Source organism: Semicossyphus pulcher, unplaced genomic scaffold, assembly GCF_022749685.1.
Source record: "Semicossyphus pulcher isolate SPU_LCO1_2020_fin unplaced genomic scaffold, fSemPul1.0.p SCAF_7, whole genome shotgun sequence".
NCBI classification, from domain to species: Eukaryota; Metazoa; Chordata; class Actinopteri; order Labriformes; family Labridae; genus Semicossyphus; species Semicossyphus pulcher.
This window is the reverse complement of record NW_027211748.1, coordinates 11,660,889-11,681,254: the sequence shown is the minus strand read 5'-3', so window position 1 is coordinate 11,681,254 and position 20,366 is coordinate 11,660,889. Positions and strand designations below refer to the sequence as shown.

The 20,366-nt window shown below is 40.5% G+C and overlaps 4 protein-coding genes and 1 long non-coding RNA gene across 5 annotated transcripts; all 5 read left to right on the top strand.

Annotated features, from left to right (window-relative positions):
• Positions 1–420: 420 nt before the first annotated feature.
• On the top strand, positions 421–4,540 carry LOC138611855 (uncharacterized). The gene is made up of 5 exons (XM_069685109.1): positions 421–798; positions 1,266–1,356; positions 1,854–1,971; positions 2,140–2,398; positions 2,636–4,540. The coding sequence occupies exons 1-5, from the start codon at positions 493–495 to the stop codon at positions 3,461–3,463; spliced, it is 1,602 nt and encodes a 533-aa protein (XP_069541210.1). The 5' UTR covers positions 421–492; the 3' UTR covers positions 3,464–4,540.
• Positions 4,541–5,116: 576 nt separating this feature from the next.
• On the top strand, positions 5,117–9,446 carry LOC138612002 (uncharacterized). Its single transcript, XM_069685289.1, has 5 exons — positions 5,117–5,233; positions 5,743–5,842; positions 5,930–6,050; positions 6,147–6,378; positions 7,812–9,446. Exons 1-5 carry the CDS (start codon positions 5,120–5,122, stop codon positions 9,084–9,086), a joined length of 1,842 nt encoding a protein of 613 aa, XP_069541390.1. The 5' UTR covers positions 5,117–5,119; the 3' UTR covers positions 9,087–9,446.
• A 1,603-nt stretch (positions 9,447–11,049) lies between these two features.
• On the top strand, positions 11,050–12,198 carry LOC138611075 (uncharacterized). Its single transcript, XR_011309601.1, has 3 exons — positions 11,050–11,335; positions 11,907–11,991; positions 12,111–12,198. It is a non-coding gene; the product is annotated as an uncharacterized lncRNA (long non-coding RNA).
• Positions 12,199–12,361: 163 nt separating this feature from the next.
• LOC138611769 (zinc finger protein 658B-like) lies at positions 12,362–14,234 on the top strand. Its single transcript, XM_069685003.1, has 2 exons — positions 12,362–12,549; positions 12,712–14,234. The coding sequence occupies exons 1-2, from the start codon at positions 12,400–12,402 to the stop codon at positions 13,933–13,935; spliced, it is 1,374 nt and encodes a 457-aa protein (XP_069541104.1). The 5' UTR covers positions 12,362–12,399; the 3' UTR covers positions 13,936–14,234.
• A 1,564-nt stretch (positions 14,235–15,798) lies between these two features.
• LOC138611253 (uncharacterized) lies at positions 15,799–20,013 on the top strand. Its single transcript, XM_069684235.1, has 3 exons — positions 15,799–16,017; positions 16,981–17,181; positions 17,351–20,013. The coding sequence occupies exons 1-3, from the start codon at positions 15,799–15,801 to the stop codon at positions 18,725–18,727; spliced, it is 1,797 nt and encodes a 598-aa protein (XP_069540336.1). The 3' UTR covers positions 18,728–20,013.
• The last annotated feature ends 353 nt before the right edge of the window (positions 20,014–20,366 follow it).

Below are 20,366 nucleotides of genomic sequence, written 5' to 3'. Positions count from 1 at the left end.
GCTGTGTCTTGCTAACTTCTTAGCTGAGTAATTTATTTTCTCTAATTCTGTCACTTTGAGTCTGCTAGGTTTTAATAACTATTGAGCCGTCATTGACCATACAGTACTTATATTGAACCGACAACCGGTGCACGCTTGACGTTAAACTAAACATACCCGTCCGTAAAAACCCGCGCAGTCGACATTTACCTCGGAATGGCCCGCCCTATTCTGCCTTTGATTGGCTGACCAGGTAACACAACCCAAACCCTAACCAATCATACTCCTCGTGTATGACGAAGCAACAATTACTAGCCAATCAGAGGCAGAGTAGGGCGGGCAATAACTCTGGTCTACACTCCAACACAGTAGGTGGCGCTAATGCAGCTAAAAGCTGGTGCCACCCGCCATAAAACAAAAAAAAAAGAGGAAGAAGAAGAAGAAGAAGGAAGCAGAACGGCGCTGTTGAGTTTCAGAAATTGCTAAACTACCCATTAAAGCTGAGATCTTAGGATGTGCTCGGTTGTTGGATGTTATTCGGGGCGTGGCAATACGCCAAGGTTCAAGTTACCAGAGGATCCAGAGATGAGACTGGAGTGGGTTCAGTTTCTCGCTACAGTCAACAAACAACGTTTTAAGGAGTCGTCCTGTACAGACATTGCTATTTGTATGTATCACTTTAAAAATGATTGTTTTGAAAAACATTCGGGTTTGACTGAGAAATTCCAGTTAACGTTAAAGCCCAGTGCAGTGCCATCACTCTGTATCAAACCAGAGTCAGACGAGCCTGAGCCACATCTGGAGAGCCCAAAATGTGAGGTGAGACTTTAATAGCTGACACAATAGGCTCTGATTTAAAGAAAGTTGTAGTCTATTCAACATTCCGACGTACACAAAGCATCACCTAATGCTGTATGTGCGACATTATACTGCTAATATTCTAGGGCTCACTTTAAGTAGAGCACAAAAACAAAGTTTGGTTTCATTTGCTGTTACGTGTCAAGTTAACATATACATTCATAAATGAAAATAAATGGATAGTATTGCCATTTTCAGGTAAAATTTCCAATGCTTTGTATTTTGCTTTTGGTTAACAGCTCGATTTTGAATTGGTTTCTCTTGTAGATAGATAGATAGATAGATAGATAGATACTTTATTGTCATTGCAATGATAAAACAATACAACGAAACTTAGTTCAGCTGCATCCTTGTTGTCTTAAAATGATAAATAATGTCTTCAAACCACTAAGTGTCCTAAAATATTATATAATTATAACTTTGTTTAGGAGCCTTGGAAAACGACAGAAGTTTCTCCTCAGAGTAATCAGCTTGAACCACGTGATAATCCAACTGAAGAATTAAGACTGACTCCACAGGGTAAAAATTATGTTATTATGTGTTAGTAAACACAAGTTCTGAACAAGTAATTTGATTGGACCAGAGGCGTTCCATGAGCAGTGATAAAGAGTATAACAGCACTGTGACTTTTAACTTGATCACTCTGTCACAGGTGTTCTGAATGCTGTTACGTTTTTTTTTACGTTGCACAATGAACCTTACAGTCTTTTATTTATTTGGATTGATCAAGCTGGTACCTTAGTATAACATGCCTCCAAAGCATCTGTTAACAGACTCTTATATTAAATATCTGTTTTTGCCTTTCACTACTATATAGTGCTTGTAGAACTGTTGTGTAAAAGCAATATCACGAGAGGGAGCGCTGGCGTACTGAATATCAGCATGGTATGGACTGTCTTTGGCCACAGCCGTTCTGATATGCAGTACAACAGCACTCCCTCTTGTATGTCATTGTATATGTAGTGAAGAATTTTCTCTTTAAACCTTATAATTCATCGTTATCACTTAATTTGCAGCTACCCAAGGAAGCCCAGTCCCAACAAGAGTGTCATCTATTGATTCTTCAGATGCTTTCATATCCATACATGACACTTTGCAACCAAATAATGTGAATATTGATTTGATCAGAGAAAAGTAAGTTTTCTTAAAATCTCTGCTAAATATGTTTGCTTTTTTTTGGCTGCTTTTAACACAAAGTTGGTATACTATAATAGGAATCAGAAATACTTTATTTATCCCTTGGGGGAATCCAGGAAGCGAGTGTTTTGGTATAACGTTTTTGTTTCTTTTTTTTTTCTTAAGAGCTGCAAGTCTGAAGATGAAAGGAAAGTATGTTGTGAATGAAAAACGCTTCCTCCAGTTGTTAAACGGAAAGTGCCCGTCATGTGGCTGCAAACTTCAGATGGAGAAGGGCACCTACGGGCTGCACACCATCTTGAACCAACAGTGCCTTCAGTGCGAGTACAGACACCAGTGGAAAAGCCAGGTCAAGGCCAATGTCCCAACAGATGAAGGTCAACACCTGACAGGAGGCACAGAAGTCACACCGGAGACCCAACAGGTACAACATATCAAGACACCCTGCATGTAGCATCCAAGAAAATGTATATAAAGAACCATACACACATATGATGTTAAGTCTCTGTCATAAGAAGCCCAAAGGTTCAAGTTTTTTTTATTGCATTCCCTCACTATATTTTTGCTTTACTTGCTTCTTAGGTTTATCATACATCATAATTAACACCAGACTTAAAAATGTTTAATATTACTCATGCAAATTCTTGGCATTGTATCACAGGTGGCGCCAACCGACGACACCCGGAGCAGTGTCACAGGGGTCCCTCAGAGGGTCGAAGTTATTGATGAAGAAAGTGATCACACGGACATATCAGATGAATCCAGTATTCAGGGGGACAAGGATTCAGATGAGGACTGGAATCCAAAAGACAAGCTTCATAATGACCCTGAAGAGGAAAGCGACTCTAAAGAGGATGATAATCCTTCACGTTACTCTGCACTCAGTCAGCTCTGCACAGAGTGTGGAAAGTTTTACATTAAACATAGGCCTCACACATGTGAGCACAAAATCAAACCCTTTTCTTGCAATATTTGTGGAACAAGATGTGTCAGTGAGGACGCTATAATTCGTCACAGCAGAATCCATGATGCAGACTATGAGTTTCGGTGCAAATTCTGCCATGTTACATTCAGAACAAAGGCGGACAAAATGTCCCATGAGCAGATCCACATGACTGATAGAAAACCGTATAAATGTCCTGATTGTACAGAGTCGTTTGCCACATTTAAGCAACGCAGAATCCACATTCCGAGTCACTTAAAATGTCACATCTGTGGGATTAAATTCTCCTGGTCAGGTTCTCTTCAGAGACACTTAGCTGTGCACACAGGAGAGAAGCCGTACAATTGTTCAGTGTGCCAACGTGGCTTCAATCAGCCAGGACACCTGAAATCCCACATGCGCCTGCACACAGGGGAGAGGCCTTTTAAGTGTCAGCATTGTGACAAATGCTTCAATCACAACGTGAGCCTGAAGAGCCACATCCAGCGTTACCACTCATCCAATTCTGATGGTGAACAGAAGAAGGCAAAGAAAAAAAAACTTTAAGCAACACTGATGCTCAGGACAATTGCAACAAGAGAGGTGCAGATACAGAGCTTGACAACGTAGAGGAAGGACAGGATATGGTGCAGACGGAGGGAATATATAGACCTGAATATAAAAATAGAAGCACAGACGGATCCAAAGGAAAACCAAAGAGCTATAAAACAATCACTAACACTCCAAAACAACGGTTGCGGAAGTTAAAGAGAAAACATGGAAATTAAGTGAGTCAAGTGACAGTGACGTGCTTGGATGCCACAAAGGAGAAACAGGAGAGGAGCGAGAAAGACTTTAAAGAACACAGTGAGATCAAGAATGAGAGCAAAAAACTCTGATACTCAGATTTTGACTCAGATGACAGGAAGAAAAAGGGGTACAGCACCAGACAGAACAGAGGTAGAAGCTTAGTGAAAGCCCAGGGGAAGAACCTGAATAGTCTGAAGCGCTTTTCTTAAAATCAACAGAGCTTAACAAACCAACGTCTTTTACAAATGTGAAAAGAAAGAGCTGTATAAAATAGATATTCACACTAAATTACACAATAGAAAATATATGTTAACCAAGACCAGGTTCCAGGCAAAGTTCCATTTAAATCCAAGGGAAGTTGTTTGAACATTTGAAACATTTGTATTCAGTCTTTTAAGAAAGTTATTTCCTCACGCTCCTGTAGTGATGTTTAGTCATGCACACAGTTTTTGCTTGAGGTTACTTTCACAATTTTTGATATCTATTTTTGAGATTTCTGTCTAATACAGTACAGGTGCATTGAATTGGGTGTTATGCGTTCACTGCGTAGTAATTTACAATGTAAAATTCAGAGGCAGGAGATGCATTCATATGTTTCAGTTGAGTGGTCATAGCAAAGGGCTTTGACACAAGTAAAAGACGTATTGCCATCAATGATTATTAAAAGTGGTACCATAAGTAAAAAATAAATAAATACATTAAAAAAATTGTAGAATGTTTCGTATCATGTAATTGAGTTACAATTATTGATGCATTCATGTGTATCTGAAGCTGGTTAAGGTGAAGCTGAACTACGTTTTTTACTTTATCTGCTGGAGAGCATGAGAATTTCCCCCCCGTATGAATCAATAAAGTTTAGTTTAATCTACATGGATTTTTGTGTGTGCGGTAAACAGTAACGGGCCCCCTCTCTCCGAATTACCCAGACCTCATTGTATACTTTTCAAGTTTTAAAGAGGTTCATCCAGAGATTATTTTTAAGATGCTCATAGACACGTTAGGGCTTCCGTAGTTAAGCCGGCATACGCTTGATAACAAACCATGCGAACCCCGCGTTAAAGCGCCGCCCGTTAAGTCTCCGTCATTGTTGTAGCAGAAATGGCTGTGAGCTTATGACTATAAGGAGAACTGGGTTTGGAATACCTAAGTCTTTCTACTAGAGCGAGTGTAAAACATTGTCCAACTACTTTTTAACGCGAGGAAACGTATCTTGAATCCAGGATGTGCTCGGTTGTTGGATGTTATTCGGGGCGCCGCAATGCGCAGCGGTTCAAGTTACCAGAGGATCCAGAGATGAGACTGGAGTGGGTTCAGTTTCTCGCTACAGTCAATAAACAACGTTTTAAGGAGTCGTCCTGGACAGACATTGCTATTTGTATTGATCACTTTAAAGATGATTGTATTGAAAAACATATGGGTTTGACTAACAAGGTCCAGTTTACGTTAAAGCCCAGTGCAGTGCCATCAGTGTGTATCGAATCAAAGTCAGACAAGCCTGAGCCACATCTGGAGAGGCCAACACGTGAGGTGAGTCTGTTGTAGCTGAAACTAAAGGCTATGACTCCATTTAAACGTGTATTAAACCTTCATTCAACCTGCGTTTGACCTTATACAACTAATGCTTTAGGGGGTTAACTTTTATAAACGAAGCAGACTAACTCGAGTCATAGTTCAATCTCACTATGACTCCCAACACTTCCACGAATTGCATTCAGTGGCTTTTATTTGTTTAATACGGAGCCCCCGAGCGGACATGCATCCATACGAGATAACGAGAAAAAGACCAGAATTAACTCGTTATAACGGGAAAACTGAGTTAATAAAATGTATGGATGCATGTACGCTATGGGCATCCGTAGTCCAATGAATACAAACAAATAAAATGAAAGTGATTGATGATACAAAATTAATAATTAAACAAAACAAGTAACGCTAACCCGTGTTACAATTGAGAAAACATTCCAACAATTGTTAATGAGTACAAAAAAATTAAAAGAATTCCTAAATGTCTTACTTGTTTTTTTAACTTTGTGTAGGAGTCTGCAGAAACAATGGAAAGTTCTTGTCAGCGTGATCATGTTAAACCACATGATGGTCCAACTTCCAGTTCTGAGGAATCAGGACGGATTCCAATAGGTAAAATCATGTTATTATTATTTATTAAATATAAAGTGAAGAATTTTCTTTAAACTCTATGTTTTCTATTTTTAACTTGATTTGCAGCTCCCCAAGGAAGCCCAATCCCAAGAAGGGTCTCATCTTCTACTGATAAGCCACATGCTGCTGTGTCAATTCATGGCCAGATGCAACCAAAACAACTGAATAATGATTTGATCAAAGAAAAGTAAGTTTTCTTTACATCTGTGTTCTGTACATTTGTACTTAATATGGCTACATTGTTGTAACATGTTTGTGTTGTAATATTTATTTCGATTTACAGAGCTGAACGTCTACAGATAAAAGGAAAGTATGTTGTGAACGAAAGACGCCTCCTCCAGTTGTTTAACCGAAAGTGCCCGTCATGTGGCTGCAAACTTCAGATGCAGAAGGTCACCTACGGGCTGCTCATCATCTTGAACCAACAGTGCCTTCAGTGTGACTACAGACACCAGTGGAAAAGCCAGGTCGATGCCAACGTCCCAACAAATGAAGTCCCTACAGAGACCCAACAGGTAGGACGCGTTATAACACATCCAGACACACTGATTGTAGCTTAAGAATTATACATACATCCTTAAATCCACATTAAAGAATTAAAAGGACCACTTTTAACAGTTCACTTTTACACAAGAAAAATGGCACACAACAATTGTTCATTTGCAAAGTTATGAAATTACTTTGTCAAAATTCTAAGGAAAAAGATTGTTGAAAAGATGTGGCTTAACTTTCAGCACGCTCGACTGCCCAGTAAATATTGTAACATTGCGGGGTAGTTAGATGGATGGAGGGAGAAAGAGGAAGAGGTGATGTGCGTTGCTAGCTCAACAGAGCCCAGATTTATTTCGCTGCTGCAGCAAAGCTAACACAAGGTGGAGGTGTCCCCAGAAAAACAAAAAAACAGGTTGGCTCAGTCTTTTCTCTTAGCTCTCCCTCACTCAGCATGTCTTCCCCTCCTGACTTCTCAGCCAATTACCCACTACGGTGGGCACCCCCCTCAATAAACAACAGCAACAAAACAGAAACTTAGACCCAGCATTACAATATCTCCCAAGGTGGTAAAGGTACTCCGTTACCAGGAAGTACTATTCTTATTCACCATTCCCAATTGTTACATAATGTAATTTTGAATAAGAGTTCTTACATTTACAATATCAAGAAATCAACTTATTGCATTACTGTAAGAATGAATTGTAGGTATATAAACCTGCGCATACTGTAAATATTCCTACCAATTTCTTCTAAATCATGTCAATTGCAGTTTTTGTACATATGAACTTAAATAATGGTGTGCTGCTCAGATAAACGATGTTTAGGCTCTCACATGACGAGCCTTAATTGCAATCAGTTTAAAACAATAACTCAAATCTTTTTCAATGTAAATCAACGTAGAATACATGCCATGTTTCCTTCAACCAACTGAACATCGTTCTTTGACCGTCTGCTTCTATCCTTCAGCTTTAATCTATCATTATCTTTATATTATCACTATCTAAAGATCATAATGATCTGTCCCCCATAACAAGAAAGCAGACTCGGTTAGATTCTTGAAAAAGGCATAAAGCACATAGCTTTGATTAGTTAAACTCTTTATCAGACTCGTTCTCTTCTGGCAAATCATTTTGTAACCAAGCTTTTTTACTGTGTTTCTTTGGGTTCTTAGCTTTTCTTTTGCCATGACTGTGAATATGAACTGTAAATATATCAATCTGCAAATACTGTACATTTTCCATACAATTTCTTCTCACACACAGTGTGAGCTATTGTTGTTTTACATATTAACTTAAAATGACGTGCTAACTAGTCAAACAACAATAAACTGCATTTGGGCTCCAAAAGTTATTACTACTAAGATACTAGTTACTAAGTTACTAAGATAATGTACATACTATATAAAGTGAGAAAGTGTTGAAATTTACCCTTAGCGGTTCTTGTCATTGTATCAAAGGTATCATCAACAGATGCCACCCAGAGCAGTGTCACAGGGGTCCCTGAGATTGTTGCTGTTATTGATGAGGAAAGGGATGACATGGACGAATCGGAGGGATCGAGTGATCAGGATGAGATGGAGTCAGACGAGGACTGGAGGCCGGCTAGAGTACCTCAACAAAAAGCCACAGTGGAAGATGAAACTGAAGAGGACGATGAAGATGAAGAGGGAGAGGGAGATGACGAGTATCCTCCTCTTGCATCCAAACACAGTCAGCTCTGCACAGAGTGTGGACGGTTTTTCAATAAATTTCGGCCTCACACATGTGAGCACAAAATCAAACCCTTTTCTTGCAATATTTGTGGGAAAAGATTTGTCACAGACATTGCTCTAAGTCGTCACAGCAGAATCCATGATGCAAACTATGAGTTTCGGTGCAAGTTCTGCCATGTTACATTCAAAACAAAGGCGGACAAATTCTCTCACGAGCAGATCCACATGACTGACGGACAGCCCTATAAATGTCCCGACTGTTCAGAGTCGTTTGCATCAAATAAGGAGCGCAGAATCCACATTCAGGACCACAGAGGCCCCCCACAGTTAAAATGTGAAATCTGTGGGATTGAATTCTGCTGGCCACTTGCTCTCAAGAGACACTTAGCTGTGCACACAGGAGAGAAACCGCACAAGTGTTCAGTGTGCGACCGTGGCTTCAACCAGCCGAGCCACCTGAAATCCCACATGCGCCTGCACACAGGGGAGAGGCCTTTTAAGTGTCAGCATTGTGACAAATGCTTCAATCACAACGTGAGCTTGAAGAGCCACATGCAGCGTTACCACACATCCAATTCTGATGGTGACAACACTGTTGATGCTCAGGACAATGGCAACAAGAGGGGTGCAGATTCAGGGCTTGACAATGTTGAGGAAGAACAGGATACAGAAGAGGAGGTGCAGACGGAGGGATTATGTAAACCTAAGTATAAAAAAAAAAGCACAGGTAGACCCAAAGGAAGGCCGAAGAACTATGAATCAAACCCTAAGAAAAAACAAAGGGTGCAGAGGTTAAAGAGAACACAATGCAATGATGAAGAAAATGAGGATGAGCAGAGCGACAGTGACATCTCCTTTGATCCAGCAGAGGAGGAAGAGAAGAGGGCCGAGAAAGCGACAAAGAACACAGCTACATCGAGGAGGAGAGCAAAAAAGTTGAATAGTGAAATGAGCGACAGCAGCCAGAACACTGGTCAGAGCTTAAGAAAGCGCAGGGGAAGACCGAGGAAAAAACTTTAGGTCTGTTGCTTTTAGGAACAGAGCTAAAGCGAATTGTAAAAGACAGTAGACTTATAGAGTTGGCCTATACACAAACTAAGTAGATTTGGTAGAAAATAACATGACATGCAAAACATGTAACCGAGGCCAGGGTCCACTTCAAATGTAATTATCTTTTACTGTTAAGATAAGTTGTTTGAATGATTACAAAATATGTCTCTACTCTGTTGCTGGATGTGTGCCCTATGTCATATACTTGCATAAAAGTACATTAAACAGGACTGATGTTAAGTGCTAATGATCTACACCTGTAAACATCTTTACTTGTCATGAAAAGCACACGTCGTTCCAGCCCCACCCTGGTTCAGTTACAGTGAATGATATCACTCAGGTAGGCACTGTTTTAATTATGAAAACAACCAAACCAACATTAACTTTTTTTGTTATCCATAAACAAGACTAGGTCGAAACCTAGTATGTGGCTGACCGCATCAGGTCAATGTGTTACAAGGACAGTCGTTGTGAGTCCGCTGACAACTTGTTTGAAAGCAGGTGTGCGCTGCTGATGTAGGTGAGGACAGCGGACGAGCAGTGGATGAACAGCCCCGCCTACTTCCCAAATAAAGTATCCAGAGTCGTATAGACAAGAGTCGCAGCCCCACCTACTCCCCAAACAAAGTATCCAGAGCCATGTGGACAGAGGGTCGCGTCAGTGTAGGTCCAGTATGCTCCATGATCCGCCATTGCGATGTCACATCTCTCTCTCTCTATAGCTCTGAAAGTACTGTCAGTCAGTCAGTCAGTCAGTCACATACAGACCCATGTGTAGGGCTGACCTCGGCGGTCAGCAAAGAAAAGGTTAAGTCTGTCAGTAGGACTTGGCTATAATTTCCTCAGTATTAGCCTCTGTAGTCTGTACTCACTAGTAATCAAGCTATTCTAATTTTCATTAAAAGTTTTCTCTGTCATGCAGGGCAACTTACAAATATGCAATTAATTTCTGAAGCAGGTAGTTACATTTTGCATGGTTTTGATGCCCCCCCTCTCTTTAAAGCCAGTTTTTAAAAACATGATGTTTAAAAGCTTATTCTTGTTTGTGATGTCTGTGTGAATTTCTGTTGGGGACAGGGTGATACAATCTGTAGAGCGTGAACCATGCCTCATTTAGGAAGTTTACATATAAAATAAACAGAAAAATGCTGTCATACTTTATAAAAATGTAATTGAAAAAAGTAAAAACACAATGAAAACATTCTCTCTGAGTTGGCTCACTTGAACAAGGCATAATGATTTGGGGGGGCACTTTCCTTCTTGGTTTTAGATTGAAGCTAAAGCTAGTTTTAAGCTTTGAATTAAAAAAAAAAATGTAATAAAACACTCGAGAAAAAAGGGAGAGCACTGACATGATAAGCTTTCTTTAATTAATAAGGTCAATATGGGAGCTGTGGCTATCAAGGTACACAGAGCTCTTTGGTGTACAGTTGTAATGTTACCTGTATTGAAGTAAATAAAAGTAGCTTTACTAGCCGTCTCAGTGTCTTGCTCGTATCAGTAAAATATCATTTGGTGGTCCTCGTTAACCTTCGTGTTAGTATTGGAGATAGTTAAATATTGTTTGGTTAGTAATTTATGTATTCGTCTACAGCAGATTAGGCGGTTTATGATAAACCTCGTTCATATCACAACTAAAGCACTGCTTCCGACGAGGAGGCGTCTGATTGGCGTACTCTGGTATTGACCCCAACCCTAACCAATCACAATCCTCCCCCTACGAAGCCAACGAGTACTAGCCAATCAGAGGAACAGTAGGCGGGGAAGTTCATAAGGATTCTACCCAGCACGGTTTTAAACGTAGCTTTTTAGCTAACGACCTCACCGCATGGACACTTCTTACAAGTCGACAACGAGGTCTACATTCCCTAGAGACACGCATTATTTTTAAGCCGTATGACCAGTGGTAAAGTCAAGTAACAGGACTTAAAACCAGGATGTGCTCGGTCGTTGGATGTGATTCGGAGCGTCGCAGTAAGCAGAGGTTTAAGTTACCAGAGGATCCAGAGAGGAGGCTGGAGTGGGTTCAATTCCTGTTAGATGTCAATGAACAACAACTTAAAGAGTCGAACTGGACTGATATCACCATTTGTAGCGAACACTTTACTAGAGACTGTTTTGAAAGCCTGACACCTACGACTGTCTCGGCCCATTTAAAGTGTGGTGCTGTCCCATCACTATGTATAAAGTCAGAGCCAGACGAACCTGAACTGAAACAGGTGAGCCCAAAGTGTGCGGTAATAATTCTTTTTGAGCTTAAACCTCCGTCTCTCTCTACACAGAAACACCAACACAGCATGTAAACAGAATGCTAGCAACACAGCATGTGTCTCAAGGTTGGATTGTTTTCATTCACAAATCAAGCTGAGTGGGCGGAGTTAAATAACAATTTGTATGGGCCGACAGGATATCGATTGCTTTTTATATTATTTATTTAAAAATTGCAATAGAAAGTACAACTGGTTTTGTCACAATTTTCACGTAACAAACCAGGATTATGTCAGCATGACAAGTTAATCTACAATTAAGATTTGTTTTTTCAAGAGGGAAAGAATAAAATAAGAGTAAATTAAAAGTTAGCATTTATGTTAAATGTTACTAAAAAGTAACTGATCATGGTGGTCCTATCAGAAGGGCATATTACGAGTAATAACAAAAGTGCTATATACAATATGTTTATTCCAGTATATGAACTGTTTACATCTTGAAAATCCCCTAACAAGAAGTACTGTAAGCTGCTTAATGGAAATGTCTGTCATAATTACACACTTTTTTTGCTGCTTTGTGTAGGAGCCTGGGGAAACCACAGATGATGCCTTTCAGTGTGTTCAACTTAAAACATCTGACAGTCCGTCTCCCCCCTATGAAACATCAGGTATAACTTCAATGGGGATAAAACTTGACATTGTTCTGTTTTAATAAAAGGGGATCGAGTATTCACTCAAATGACTTTTTAAATGAAAGCAATTATGTCTAACTTTTTTTTTGCAACAGGAGAATTAAGCCCAGCGCCAAGCAATTCTTCAGATGCTCACAAGTATGATTATGCTCAGATGATACAACAAGTTGCAAACATTGATATAATCAGGGAAAAGTAAGTTAATCTTTCTTAACAGTTCTCTTGTAATAACACTGAGTTAGGTTTTTAACCCTTGTAATTTCTTGTTTAAATATTTTTTTCAGAGTTGCACTTCTAAAGATGAAAGGGCAATATGTCATAAATGAAAAACGCCTCTTCCAGATGTTCAGCTCCAAGTGTCCTTTATGTGGTTCAAAAGTGAAGATGGAGAAGTTCACCTACGGGGTGCTGATCGTCCTGAACCGACAGTGTCTTCAGTGTGAGTACAGACACCAGTGGAAGAGCCAGGTCAACGCCAGTATCCCCACAGCTGAAGGTCAGCAACTGACAGGAGGCACAGAAGTCGATCTGGAGGTAAGACAACATATCCAGATACACTGCCAGCTTAACAGTTTAGCTTCATTTTACTGGAATTGGGCAACAAAGAAAGTGCTTAAATATTCACAATCTACCTACCCTCCTTTTTTGTAATATCCTTCCTGTACGGACCTAAACAATGTTACATTTTACCCACAGACAGTGGAAACAGATAGAAACCCCACTACTACCACAGCAGCCTCTGAGGACCCTCCTGTCTCTGATGAGGAGAGTGATGTCGTGGATGAATCAGAGGAATCAGGTGATGGTGACATGGATTTAGACGAGGACTGGAATTCATCAGACTCTGAAAAGGGAATCTACTCCGAAGAGGATGATCCAGTAGCCTTGGAAAACAGTCAGCTCTGCACAGACTGTGGAAAGTTTTTCAGTAAAAGGAAGCATCACACATGTGAGCATAAAATTAAACCGTTTTCTTGCAATGTCTGTGGGAAAAGATGTGTGAATGAAGCCGCTTTAAATTGTCATAACAGAATCCATGATGAAAACTACGAGCATCCTTGCAAATTCTGCCATGTAACATTCAAAACAAAGCCGGACAAAATCACTCATGAGCAGACCCACATAAATGATGCAACGCCCTATAAATGTCCCGACTGTTCAGACACGTTTGCCACAAGTAAGCGACTCAGAATCCATCGTCGGATTCACGGAGAGCGACACTTAAATTGTCACATCTGTGGGATTCGATTTTACCGACCCCTTTCTCTCCGGAGACACTTAGCTGTGCACACAGGAGATAAGCCGCACAAGTGTTCAGTGTGTGAACGTGGCTTCAACCAGGCCGGACACCTGAAATCCCACATGCGCCTGCACACAGGGGAGAGGCCTTTTAAGTGTCAGCATTGTGACAAAAGCTTTAATCACAACGTGAGCTTGAAGAGTCATGTCCAGCGTTACCACACACCCAATTCTGGATCGAAGAAGGGCGAAATAAACTATTCTGTAGGTGATGAGGCAGAGCTTGACAATGTTGAAGAACAACATGATAAACAAGAGAAGGTTCAGAGGAAGAAAAAAGGTAACACACATAGGAGCACAGGTAGACCCGTAGGGAGGCCGAAGAGAAATGCAGAAGGCAACTTGGAGGAAATTCAAGATCAGTGTTCAAACACCAAGTCTGCAAAAGTAAAGGTACGTAAGTTAAAGAAAACACGTTGCCATGATGAAAGTGAGGATGAGCTGACTGAAAGCGACGTATGCTTTGACCAAACAGAAGAGGAAGAGCGGACTGAGAAAGAGACACGGAGCACACGCAAATCAAGAAGCAGGGCTCAGAATTCAAACAGTGAGTCTGATTTTGAACCAGAAGACTCGAAGAAAAAGAGGCACAGCAGCCCGAGCAAGAACAGCATCTGTTAACAGATCAGGTCGAGGGGAAGACCAAGAAAGAGTCAAATAGTTTAAGACAATTGTTAAAGACATTGAGCCAACATTGAACTTTTTAAATGTCAGAAAGAATGGGACGGGGAAAAAAGGTATATAACACAAACAAGGTACTGTACATACATTAAAGAAAGCTAAAATACATAGTTATTTTTTAGGATAATTTATGCCATGGGATCAAACTGGGTAAAACTTTAAAATTTTGCCTTTGTGTGATTATGCAGTACATGATATTGCAATACAGAGCATGTGAACCACTGACTGTCTATGATCTGATTCTGATCGTGGTTATGTTTTATGTATAATTTGTATGCATTCACTTTGTTCCAAATGCTCCACTTTGAAAAATAAACTAGTTAATATAACATTGATGAGTGGGTTAATAATAAAGAAATTTAAAGGACACATGCGTTCATAGAGGGTGAAGCACAGGTGTTAACTTACGAATGACATTAATGAGGGCTCCACTCTATTCAAGTGACCCTGTAAACCATGTAAGGGTGACTGTTTGCAAGGATGCACAATACCAGGACTCTTAACTAGAGAAGCTGAATGGAATTTAAACATTAACATTTACTATTTACACCTGTGCTTTTCCTACTGTGACCTGTCAACATGTCTATTAGAAAGAAGGCCTGTTGCCCTAATGCCTGACACATGAAACTTAAAGGGCCAGTTTGGGGATTTTCAACCTCAATCCTATAATGCTATTATTGGGGAGCTAATGCCATTATGGTAGGAAAAAAATGCAATTTTGCTCTGTGCCTTTGGAGGACGTGATCCGCAATGGGCGCACCTCTGCCAGACTACGTAAAACGTGTCACCTGGCAGAGGTCAGGGAGCTCGGTAAACTACACTTACTCAATCTTCCTCCGATGTCATGTCTTGTTCAAAATCGTCAGGTTTGAAATGTAGAGTGCAGACCCGAAGGTCATTTAGACGATCCACCGGTATAGTCTCGTCATATTTCTGATTCTGTACCGCTTTGACCCATTGCCTGCAGCGATCATTGTCCTTGACTGGAAAACAGTAGTATTTCACTCCAGCGTCTCTCGCTGGGCCATTCCTTTCGAAAGGGAGGGGCAAAATGCATGCTGGGTGTTGTAGGAATGTAGAATGGGCTAAACCACAAGCTGTTTGTAAAACTTTCTCCACAGCTATGGCGCCAATTTTAAATATTATTGCTTCCATCGATTGCAGAGAACACCAGCTTTGACTGAGAGTGGCTTCTTTCCAGGGGCAAATTGCTTCTTAAAGTAAACTGCAAAAGGAGTTCTAATAATGTCGTATCATGACAACCATTACAGCCAAGGTCATACAGATAATATAAGTATGCATATCCAATACGTCTTGGACTTGCCCATCAGTAAGCCTTCATTTATCATGTAACCTCCATAGGACTACACACATACTAATTGTTTGGTAGTAGAAGTCGAAGTTAGTAGTGTGTTCATGATTAGTTTGGATGTTGTGTTTGTTAAAAGTGCTTTATTGACGAGAAACATCGTTCCTGGGACTGGCAAAACTGCGTGAACAAGGTATAAGAAGACATTCATTATAGTCAACCGAAAACCGGGACACCCCTGTTATCAAATCGAGCCAACTAACAGCCGTGGAGCCCCGCCCCCTCCGTCACCGCCACAGCTACTAGCAAATATTGCTAACTGTTAGCTTCTCACTGTTGTTGGTTTTGGAAAACACGCTGGAACTTCCACTTGTCTGAAACATAAACTCAACAATAACCACATTAATAAAGGGACAGGACTTTAACCGAGGATGTGCTCTGTCGTTGGATGTTATTCGGTGAGTCGCAGGTTCAAGTTACCAGAGGATCCAGAGATGAGGCTGGAGTGGGTTCAGTTCCTGTTAGAAGTCAATGGACAACGACTGAAAGAGTCAGACTGGACTGATATCACCATCTGTAAAGACCACTTTAGTGATGACTGTTTCCTAAGCCCGACTCCTGCGTCTGGCACGGTCCAGCTAAAGAGTAGTGCTGTCCCATCACTGTGTTTGAAGGCAGAGCCAGACGAGCCTCTGGAGAGCCCACAGTGTGTGGTGAGTGTGCTGCAGCATGTGTCACTAAACCACTGCTAAACACAAGAGGAAGCATGCTTTCACTAGCTGTTTACCTTAGTAAATAAGTACATACTGAAGTGATCAATCACACAGAAAACATGTCAGTGCCAGAGCCCATAATAAATGTCAAGAACATGGCCTTTTTTATTGATAAGGTTTTTATTAAACTATGTTGTGACACTCTAATGACAGAATATATGACTATTATATTAGTATTATTTTCATGTATATTCTTATGTATATAGTAAGAGGAGCATACAATTATTATTAGCTTAGACCGAGATGTTAAAGGCACCTTACCTGTCTATATAATTGTTCTTTGTGCCTAATTTAGACAGAGGAACACAACTAGTCGTTACTATAGTTACTATTCCCTTTGCACATCTCTATAGTGCTTTTAAGGTCACAGACTATACAGTATATTTAGCACTGTATTCATGGTACTGTATGGTGCTTTCGATTGAAATATCAGCCTTTGTTTAACTGCAAGCTTTTATTTTGTAATTTGTGCAGGAGCCTGTTAAATCCACAGATGTTGCTTCTCATTATGATGACCTTCAAACATTTAATAGTCAAACTTCCTACTCTGTAAAATCAGAAGCTTTAACAGGTAAGACACTTTTCTTATTGTGTTATACTAAAAAAGATGAACAGACATTTAATTGCTTATCTATTTTCTAACATGCTAATACCGAAACTTTATTTTTTATTTTTCCAAGCAAGTCCTGTGTCAGCGTCACACTCACCTGATGTTTCAAAGGCTGGATTTTCCTCTGGATCAGACTTGAATAAAGAAAAGTGAGTAACAATTATGAAACATTTCTCTTATTTTCGTTTAACTTTAGGATGGCTTCTTTAAAACCTTTAATCTGTTTGATTTTTAGAGCTGCAGTTCCACAAATGCATGGAAAGGTTGTTGTGAATGAAAGCTGCCTCCTCCAGTTGTTCCGCCGCAAGTGTCCGTCATGTGGCTTTAAACTTCTGATGAAGAAGGTCACCTACGGGGTGCTCATCATCTTGAACCAACAGTGCCTTAAGTGTGACTACAAATTCCAGTGGAAAAGCGAGGTCAATGCTACTGTCCCAACAGCTGTGGAGCAACACCTGACAGGAGGCACAGAGGTCCCACCAGAGATCAAACAGGTAGGAATTGAAGCGTCAGACATACCTCACCCAAACTGCATCAAATGTTTACACTCCTTCTGTCGTATAAAGACTTCAAAAACGTCTTTCTCTACGAAGACCCAGAAAGGTCACGGTGGAAAGTTTTCCTCCTGCTTGGTTTTCATTCTTGTCACTGTATTGTTCACAGGAAGTGGTAGCAGACGACGACCCGAGCAACAGAGTTTTCTCCGAAATTGTTTCTTTCAGCGATGAAGAAAGCAATCCCTCAGAAGAAGGAGAGGAAGATGATGAAAGTGGGGTGAGTTCAGATGGAGACTGGAATCCGACCGGGGATTTTTTGCTGGCCGAAGAGCTCTCAAAGGAGTCTGAAGAAGAAACTGAAGATGAAGGCGAAGAGGAAGAATTTGATTCCCAAAGTGGCCTCAAAATACAGGAGCTCTGCACAGAGTGTGGAAGTTTTTACACTCTGAAGCCTCACACATGTGAGCACAAAAGTAAACCATTTTCCTGTAACATTTGTGGCAAAAGATGCGTTACTGAGATCTCCCTAAAAAACCATAGTATAATCCACGATGAAACCTACGAACATCCGTGCAAATACTGCCACGTTACGTTCAAAACGAGGGTGGACAAACTGAAACACGAGCAGACTCATCAGGACAGCAAACAACCCTACAAATGTCCCGACTGTCCGAAGACGTTTGCCACCAATAAAGCACGCCGCATCCACCTGTCTAATCACAGAGCCCCGGAGGCGATCAAATGCGGAGTTTGTGGGGTTGAATTTGGGGACTTGCACCATCTTCGCAGGCACTCTGTGGTGCACACAGGATTGAAACCGTTCAAGTGTTCAGTGTGCCAACGCAGCTTCAACCAGTCGAGCAACCTGAAATCCCACATGCGCCTGCACACAGGGGAGAGGCCTTTTAAGTGCAAGCATTGTGACAAACGCTTCAATCACAACGTGAGCCTGAAGAGTCACATCCAGCGTTACCACTCGTCGGGCTCAGGGTGGGAACCTAACACGGGTAAGGAAGATGACGGGGACAGAGAGGATAGCGTTGCTGAGGACAATGGGAATAAGAACGGCTCAGACTCTGAGTTTGATGATGTAGAAGAAGAAAAAGACAGAGAGGAGGAGGTGCAGAAGGAGACAAAAGAGATGCCAAAAAGCAAAAATAACAAGAGGAAGACAGGTAGACCCAGAGGACGGCCGAAGAGAAATGCAGCAGGCGACTTGGTTCCGGCTGGGAGGAAAAGTGGGTCGAAGAATAAGACTAGAAAATCAAAGGTGCAGAAGTTAAAGGACACAGGTTCCAGTGGTGAGGATAGTGAGGAAGAACTATCAGACAGTGACATATCCTTTGGCTCAGTAGAAGAGGAGGAAGAAGAAGAGAAGACGGTGAGGAAGAGAAAAGGGAGATCACGAGGAAGACCCAAAAATGACAGTGACTCTGATTTTGACCCAGAAGAAGACACAAAGAAAAGGAGGTGCAGCAGCCTGAGCGGTGGTGAGAGCTCGGGCAAACACAAGGGAAGACCGAAGAAGAACGTAGAGGTCTGACGGGTTATGAATTGATTTGGTAGGGAGCAATTATGGCGATGGAGAACTGGATCGATATGAGTAGACAAAACATCCACTAGGCCACAAAGTCTTTCTGAAATACCTTTATTGTGAAGGTATGAAGCTGCTTTGATTTTCAAACACAGAGCTAAAATGGAAAAATTGGATTAACCAGGGCCGATGAGTTCCTTTTCAGTGTTTGTTCAAATCAATATGGACGTGCAGTAATGGCCGGTCACTCGATAAGTCACAAGATCTGTTTGGAAAATCATACATACTCCTTATTGAGTATTGGGTGTAAGATAGAGAATAGCGTTGTTTGACAAAGCTATTCACTTTTGTATAATTGGGGTCACCACATATAGGGGGAAAAGGGTATAACTGTTTTATAGCTGAGAATTGTGTACTCAAATCAGCCAGTTTTAAAGTAATGAAAATACCTTCACACTCTTTAATTTAGTTCTATTTCATTCTCTGTAAAGCTGCATAATTACATAACTTTAATCGTTGATCAGTCTGTAGGAGAATCAATCAGGGTTAATCACTGTTCCATGTTTTGTTTTATAAATCAATATTACAACATGTACCTATCTGCCAGTAACACAGACCCTGTAATAATGTTCTTTTACACAATGCCTTCAAATCTATACAAACATATGGTGGTTCACCTTAGACATGCAAGTTTTTGAGATGCTGCATTCCAGCATTGTTAAAGAACACTACTACTGGTTCTGTATTATTAAGCCCATCGGCTACACGGTGTTGTGTTTACATTGCAGCCGACCACTTTGTGTTGATTTGCTTCTTTTCTGACACAAATTGAATTCCAGCTTTTTAATGCTGCAGAAATCTGCCTGCTGAAGCCTGAAACTAGTTTGAGATACGGACGGAGACTCATCACAGTGAAGAAGAGACGGTTACGGTTCTGTTACGCTCCAATAATAATACATTTATTTTGAGGGGCTCTTTTGAAAGTCGCGATACTCAACTCATGCCTGTTGCTGGGTTCAAAGACAAACTGCTGTCAGAGATTTCACAGCAACATTGTAATGCTGCAAATGACTCATGTAACCCACGATTTGCGATTATGGTGTTAGTGTTGGATTTCACTTCCTCGTCAACAGTTGTCAGTGCAGTGATTTTTTATTTATTTTACAGATGATTATAGAGGTTAATAACTTCCTTACCTATCCCAATTAAGTTTCAAATCTCTGCAAGTTGATTGCCATATTGTTAATAAAGTAACTATAAATAAATTGTATATTTTCATACATAAACATAAACTGGAAAACACTATAAAACATGCAAAATTACCTGTATGGGCAAAACTTTACATATAAGTAGAAAAATAAATGTTTCCAGCTGCCATTTTGAGTTTCTGTCATCTATCCATATCCTCCATAATTGATATATACAGCTTTGAAAAAGAGTTAAGAGACCACTGCAAAAATATGTTTTTCTGTGGTTCTACTATTTATAGGTTGTGTTTGTAAAATACACTTTTGTTTTATTCTAACATTTCTCACAACTTACATATCAAATTTTCTCATTTTGGTCTTTTATTTGCAGAAAAATCTTTTTTTGCATCTTTTTCTTAAGATAACAAAAAAAAGTCTTTCAGACTTCGAAAAATGCAAAA

Coding starts and splice junctions, on each gene's coding strand:
- LOC138612002 (XM_069685289.1), top strand. CDS start 5,120: ATGGGTTTGACTAACAAGGTCCAGTTTACGTTAAAGCCCAGTGCAGTG. Junction 5,843..5,929: donor ATCAGGACGGATTCCAATAG/GTAAAATCATGT, acceptor CTTGATTTGCAG/CTCCCCAAGGAAGCCCAATC. Junction 6,379..7,811: donor TCCCTACAGAGACCCAACAG/GTAGGACGCGTT, acceptor ATTGTATCAAAG/GTATCATCAACAGATGCCAC.
- LOC138611769 (XM_069685003.1), top strand. CDS start 12,400: ATGGAGAAGTTCACCTACGGGGTGCTGATCGTCCTGAACCGACAGTGT. Junction 12,550..12,711: donor GCACAGAAGTCGATCTGGAG/GTAAGACAACAT, acceptor TTTTACCCACAG/ACAGTGGAAACAGATAGAAA.
- LOC138611855 (XM_069685109.1), top strand. CDS start 493: ATGTGCTCGGTTGTTGGATGTTATTCGGGGCGTGGCAATACGCCAAGG. Junction 799..1,265: donor TGGAGAGCCCAAAATGTGAG/GTGAGACTTTAA, acceptor AACTTTGTTTAG/GAGCCTTGGAAAACGACAGA. Junction 1,972..2,139: donor ATTGATTTGATCAGAGAAAA/GTAAGTTTTCTT, acceptor TTTTTTCTTAAG/AGCTGCAAGTCTGAAGATGA.
- LOC138611253 (XM_069684235.1), top strand. CDS start 15,799: ATGAGGCTGGAGTGGGTTCAGTTCCTGTTAGAAGTCAATGGACAACGA. Junction 16,018..16,980: donor TGGAGAGCCCACAGTGTGTG/GTGAGTGTGCTG, acceptor TGCCTCCTCCAG/TTGTTCCGCCGCAAGTGTCC. Junction 17,182..17,350: donor TCCCACCAGAGATCAAACAG/GTAGGAATTGAA, acceptor TATTGTTCACAG/GAAGTGGTAGCAGACGACGA.